The sequence below is a fragment of the Amblyomma mixtum genome, chromosome 7, assembly GCF_055824585.1.
Source record: "Amblyomma mixtum isolate Tamu chromosome 7, ASM5582458v1, whole genome shotgun sequence".
NCBI classification, from domain to species: domain Eukaryota; kingdom Metazoa; phylum Arthropoda; class Arachnida; order Ixodida; family Ixodidae; genus Amblyomma; species Amblyomma mixtum.
This window is the reverse complement of record NC_143018.1, coordinates 87,932,576-87,939,438: the sequence shown is the minus strand read 5'-3', so window position 1 is coordinate 87,939,438 and position 6,863 is coordinate 87,932,576. Positions and strand designations below refer to the sequence as shown.

Below are 6,863 nucleotides of genomic sequence, written 5' to 3'. Positions count from 1 at the left end.
TGGATGCTCTACAATGGCTGTAAAAGAAGCTGGAGTGAACAAAATTATACAAAAACAGTTCCCGAAGGCACTATTTTTCCACTGTGCAAGTCACAAACTAAATCTCGTCATCAACGATCTGAACGACGTCTCTGAAATTCGAAACACAATTGGGATAATCAAACAAACCATAAACTTCTTCCGCGAAAGCGTACTCCGGAGAAAATTGGTGCCGAACATTCCGATGCTGTGTGAGACAAGATGGTCTGCAAAATATAAGTCTATTAGGATCTTCTCTCAGCATTACGTGGCCATAGTCGAAGCACTCGAGGAGCTCGCGTCCACGGAATCATGCTCGAACGCTGCAACTAGACAACGAGCTCACATCCTCTACTGCGCAACAACAAGCTCATCTTTCATCGTCTGCTTGCATATTGTAGCGAAGTACAGCGCTCGGCTCGAACCAGTTACGAACATTCTGCAAGGTGTATCCATGGACTTCCATTCTGTGCATGACCACATCACTGAGCTGCAACGTATTTTTCGCGGCCACCGGACGAACGCTGTAGAGGAGTTCTCTAACATCATGAATGCAGCAAGGGAGGCAGCCAATCACTTAAATGTGGTGATATCTGTGCCAAGACAAGTCTCTCGTCAGGCCCACCGAGACAACTACGGGATTCAGTCGCCGGAGGAATACTACCGTGTGGCAATATATGTGCCGTACTTGGACTCCCTCACTGCTTCTTTAGCTCGGCGCTTTTCTGAAAGCAATGAGAGGAGCTTCAAACTTCTCCAGCTGCATCCATCAAAAATGAAGCACTTGAGCCGTGTTGAGTTCGCTGTTCTCGCCGAAGAACTCCAGTGCTTTTACGGCATCGACAACTTCAAGGAAGAGGCCATCTCTTGGTACGAGATGTGGTGCAACAAAACTGGGGACCCATCAGAAATAACTTACTGCGAGCTTCTACATCAGGCCAAGACATTCTTCCCTGGTGTTGCAAAAGCCATTGAGGTGGCTCTGGCTTTGCCAGTTACTACCTGTACGGTCGAACGCTCCTTCAGTACAATGAGGAGAGTGAAAACGTGGCTACGCTCAACGATGACAAACGACAGACTGGACGGCCTTTGTATGATGAGTGTGCACCGAGAGCGTGTAATGAAGCACAGGAATGAATTTATCACCCGTGTCATCACGCAATTCGCCCAGAAAAATCCGAGGCGTCTACAGTTGCTGTTTACTGACTGACTGTCGTTGCGTGTTTGTGAACATATTGTGCTGTGTGCTGGTCATCAATCCGGGTGTGTCGAGAACCCGTATGCAGCAAGACTGAGCACTCTTCTCCACGAAGTGATAGTATCTTTTTGCATTTTTATTAATTTTAATTGTTTCTTCGTTGATAAACTCCAATGTATCTCTCCTAGCCACGCTTTAATTTGCTGTTTGTAATTTTTCTTTCATGTGTGTATTTTACTTATTTATTTTATTTATTTATAAATAAATAAATTTACTCCGCAAATAGTGCCTTTTTGCTACGAACATAACCCCCCCCCCCTCCGGCGCCAACAGCCAATGGGGCCCCCCCCTGCAAAAAATTCTGCGGACGCCCTTGGATGAGGTGCTGCGCGATTTGTCCCCATAAAAACGCTTATTCTGCTACGGACAAGTTTGTATCACTCCAAACACGAATGCTCCTATATGAGAGTAAAAAAGCAGTAAACTGTTTTCTAGCACACACAATTTTATAGAAGGGAGTGCGATTGAGAGCAGTTAACTCGCTTTCCATTTCTTTCTGTTTAGAGTGTATTCTAAACACACTGCAAGAAGTTCGGGAATCACAGCTCCTAGATGAGTCATTCCAGACACCTTTAAAAATTGGCAAAGAGATCAAAGTGACTCTCAAAGAGTATTACTACCGATAAGAACTAGTCAGGGAGCTAAATTGGCGGGAAGGGAAGGGTATGGGATCTAGATAGATAGATACATAGAGGGGGTTAACCAGAAAGGTTCACGGTTGGCTACCCTTCACTGGGGAGTTGGGCTCGGGCAGTACGTGGGAGGGAGACCACCTGGGTATGGGATACAGTTACAATAGAACAAAAGCGCTTTTTGAAGCAAGTTTTCGCGTACATTCATTACTGTCATTTATACATACTGCTAACTGCAACCTTGGGCCTATCGCAGGGTTGTTGCAATTATCCTCAAAACACTGTGCAGGCAACCAGTCCAGACACCTTTAAACATTGACAAAGAGATAAAAGTGACTCTCAAAGAGTACAACTACCGAAAAGAACTAATCAGGGAGCTAAATTGGGGGGGAAGGGTAGGGTATGGGATATAGTTACAATAAAACAAAAGCGCTTTTTGAAGCAATTTTTCGCGTACAATTATGACTGTCATTTACAAACTCTGCTAACTGCAACCTTAGGCCTATTGCAGGGTTGGCGCAATAAGTTAACAAAGAAGACAACACGGCTCCAATTAGAGTTCATGGAAACCAGCGCACCATGCGGAAAAGCAATGCTTCGGTAGGCGATAAACTTCCGTTTCTCTTTAGTAACCTTCAGATCGAAATATATATAGTATATGCATAAAAGGCGAAACCATTCCTTCTAGAAACAAACCGAATTTTCGGTACTTCGGAAATCTTAAGAGCGCGTCATCAACGAGGTCAATGTATGCGCCCTCTCCGCTTTATTCCTGGATCACATGACCACGACATAAACACAAATTACTAACATTGTTAGCCCACCAGCGTTCTTAAGCTAACTCAACGCTATTTCCGAAATTTCTATTTCATACTGGTTAGTGCGTCTTAAGTGACTACTTCTCCCTTTAAAAACAGCCATTTTAGATCTGATATCTTTATTTTAAGCACAAACCTCACAAAACTATGTGTTAGTCAAACCGGCCGCTTAAAGGCTAGTTAGCGAGTCTAATTTTACCAAACTAATTATGATCCAAAACGCTCCAAGTAACCAGCATAAGTTTTCTAGGCGCACAAATAAGATTGTGGGCTCTATTTGTAAATGCCTCCAAGGGTCGTCCTCCCGATAGTATCTTAGATTATAAACAAGATAGACAGTGAAGCATAATGCTTGGAGATATCGACACCCACCATAAAATTTGCAGCCGTATTCGACGCATATTTCGAGGCGAAGATGAGAAGCTTGACTTTCCAGCCGGGCGTCAAATGTGTTGGGCAACCCACTTGAGACGTTCAAACGGGTATATACTCTCCAAATAACTTTATGGTATTTATTTAGAAGCGAAGTGCAACTATCGGTTGAAAGCAATGTGACTATTCGCACATGCCTCTTATTTCCTTGTGCAATAAATGCGGCTGCACTTGAGTATTAAAATATACTAAGAATTTCAAAATTGCAGTTGGTATTAATTTGCGGTAGCTTCGCAGTGCTCAAACAAACAAGGCAAGATTATCATAATACATATAGGTCGGTCATTTCAACAGCGCCTGCAAGAAAAAACACTCGCCATACATAAAAATGTTCTTTTCATGAACAAGGCCAGCTTTTGAATCATTTTGCAATTATAAAGTAAGAGATAGTCACAGCTGTGCACGTTGTAAGTAAAATTGTTTATTAGTTACTTGTTTCTATCGTCAAGAGGAGGAAGAAATTTTTTCCTAACATGACGCAGGCTCTGGAAAGTTGGTTACAGTAACAAAACTATCTACATCATCCAGCATCTAAGTCCGTCTCAAGGCCTTCGTACTTCAGTTTCGTGCTACTCAACGACGAAGCGAATCCAAAACGCATTTTTCCGCACAAACCCACCTTCCACCATCTGGTTCACGGCCATACACTGGTCTATGCCGATCGCGAAATTTTCCGCCATCTTGGGTCGGCTCAGTCGGGCTTTGGCAGCCCTCGGTATCTTGTCGACGTCCATGAGGTCGTCAAGCCATAACGGTATGTCCCGCTGCTGGTTCCACGTGTGCATCAACAGGAAGCAGCACCGTCGCCTGAAAGGCCACTCCAGCTTCGCGTCATTGGGCCCCTTCTGAATCCTCATGTAGAGCGCCAAGAATCGCGTCGGGCAGTTGACGAACTTGAACTTGCCCTCCAGCCTTAACTTGTAGCCATTCTCGCCGACGGTCACAACGTCGCTTTTGAATTCTGGCCACGGTGGGTTGCGGTACTTGCGGAAAGGCTGCACTACCCAGTCGAACGTCACCAAGGGTTGCGTTATTGGTTCTGGCACTGTTTCCACTGAAATGCAGGACTCCACCACCTGAACTGCGTCCTGGCTGTCGTTGGAACAGTTGGCATCAGTCTCGGGAGCTGACGACTGAACCGGCGGATCTCGCGTTGGGCTTCCACCATCACCGCATTGTGTTAGAAGGTCACCGCTATGCACAGAAGAGACCGTCGACTCGAAGCTCGACCACTCCTGGTCAGTCTGTGTTGAGTCGTCCGTCGGTCCATCGTGCCACAACCCCACAGTCGCGGTGGTCTCAACGTCGCTGAAAAGGCCGGAGTCAGCGTCGCTAATACATCGCGCCCTTTCTTCGGCTTCGGTCTCTTTCCTCTCAGGAGTAGTTTTAAAGGTCGCGATGATTCGTAAGGCGGCGGACAAGCACTCCTCTTCTTCCGAGGCAGCGCTGTGTGCGCTCGACACGGACGAAGACGTGAGCGCGTTTCCCAAGGACAGGACTCCACCAGCGCAGCCGTCTCGAAGGTGGGCCAGAACGTTAACCCTCGCCACGGGCTTGGCGCAGGCGCCGCAGTAGACGACGTGGTAGTCGCACTCAGAGTAGTAGTGCTCGATCATTTCGGACATGCGGCCAACGTAACCGCATCCGAAAGCCCTGTTGAGGCAGTACGACTGGCAGGCGGTGACGTAGCCCTCGGACGCGGAGTCACAGCTCATGCTGACGTTCCGGAACGCCTTGTCGTCGAAGGGACAGACGGCGACGGTCGAGTTCAGCAGCAGGTCGTTCATGCAGGCGGCGCAGAACACGTGATGGCAGCCCAGGCTGAAAGCCACGTCGGCCAGGACGCTGCAGACGCTGCACAGCCGCTGGCAAGGCATCGGGCGAAGGAATTCGATGCTCTTGCGGTCCGCCTTGGGCGAAAAGCCGAGGCAGGTGTAGCGGTGAGACGCCATGCTTCCACTACTTCGTCTTCGCAGTTTGGCGAAGGCTTGTGTATGACTGCGTTAGCGAAAACAGGAGTCGAGTATTGAGCAGTCCATCACCAGGCGGAAAATACTTGGGCTCGTGTCTGGTTGCAGGCTGTGGCCACAAAGAGAGCGATAACCGCCATCCTCGAAAATGTCAGCTTTTTATCTCCGCGCACCCATCGCGCCGCAGAAAGCATGGACCGTCTGATAACGAGATAAAATTGTATTGATGACGCAAGGTGCGCGTGGATAGATCTCTTACCTTAGAGGTTGTTTACGCTCAATGTGTGCTTCTTGTGCGTCTGGTTGAATCCGCGCAAAATTATGTGCGCTGCAAAATGGCTTGTGAGTCTTGACTTCCTTGATTCACTGATTGGAAACGCGATGAATGCCACTTATGAGTCATCAGACGCTGTCTGCATGTTTAGCGTCATGGGGTGCAATTAGGAGCGATAAGTTAATACAGCAACGAAAAATAATGTGCCCTTCAGTAAAGATCAGGTTCTTCTACTCTCCTTCTTTGCACCAGAGGTGCACCGCCAGAGACGGTTTGTTCCAACTTGAAGACTGAAGCTCTTCGCACCAGGGGTGCCCGTCAGAGACGGTCTTGTGTTCAGTTGAGACGCAGGGGTAAGGCGAACACTTCAAATTTTATGTACAGTATTTACAACAGATACAAGTTAAGGCACTAGAGACAAATTAACGGCACAAAGAGACAAAACAACAACAAAAAGGTGGATCTGGCTAACACTAGGGGAGGCCCCTAACTCGGCGTTGCCGAAGATGCGTAGCATCTCACCTTAGCGCAGAACCCCGCTCCCATCTCCGGGGCCCGGTTTTAAAGCCCTAAAGGCCCGGCCCACATTCGGTAACTTCCAATCATGCTGCGCTCTTAACATGGTTGGTTCATCCAGGGCATGGCCAGCCCTCCAGCTTCCGTAAGGTAGAGCGCTCTCTCCACCACAAAATAAAACAAAAACACAAATATACATTCGTGCCAGAACGTGCTCTAATCGGTTCCGCGGGGCGGGTGGACACCCGTACTTCCCGGCGCGTTCGCGAGCGGCCGCGTTCCAAGAAAGGAGACGCTCCGCTTTGAGTGCCCCCAGCCGCGTTCCAATGACCCCCGCGGACGCTACCGATACCTTACACGCCCTTCCCAAGATTCTACAAAGGGCTAAAATGCCACTTTTAGAATTACAAACAAAAGGGATCGGTGTCTGACACGAAACTACCCTTCGGGTGACATAACATAAACAAAACGTACACATTCAAATGCGCGTTTCACACCTGTAAAACCAGCGCATTCACCGAAGTCCAAGCTGTCGCGCTACGACCAGTTGCACGAACAAAACCAAAAACAACAAAATGCACACGGGCACCAACACAACATCACGCAAAATGCACACTTAAATACACACAGTGGCATGCCTGCCGTGCGCCGTAACACAGCGTCCAAGTTGGTGCGTTGCACCCAGTTCGCCTGCATGCACGCCGTCGTCCTGCTCGCGGATGAGCACACAGACACAGACACTCGCGACTGGAGCGTTCACAGCACTCGCCCAATGCCCACGTGAGCCTCCTTAGTCGCACCGAGCGTCCCTGTGTACATTCGAGCCACCACGTGTTGTCAGTAACACAATTAACGCCTAAACGGTAACTCACTCATTAGGCTGGCGCCACAACGGGGCGCGAACTGAAAAGATGGTGCCCTCCAGGATCAAAAACGTCCCGGGTT

At 48.3% G+C, this 6,863-nt stretch overlaps 1 protein-coding gene across 1 annotated transcript; it reads right to left on the bottom strand.

The window, feature by feature from the left end:
• Nucleotides 1-3,559: 3,559 nt before the first annotated feature.
• LOC149336747 (uncharacterized) lies at nucleotides 3,560-5,617 on the bottom strand. Its single transcript, XM_089553100.1, has one exon. The coding sequence runs from the start codon at nucleotides 5,108-5,110 to the stop codon at nucleotides 3,728-3,730; it is 1,383 nt and encodes a 460-aa protein (XP_089409226.1). The 5' UTR covers nucleotides 5,111-5,617; the 3' UTR covers nucleotides 3,560-3,727.
• Between the last annotated feature and the right edge of the window lie 1,246 nt (nucleotides 5,618-6,863).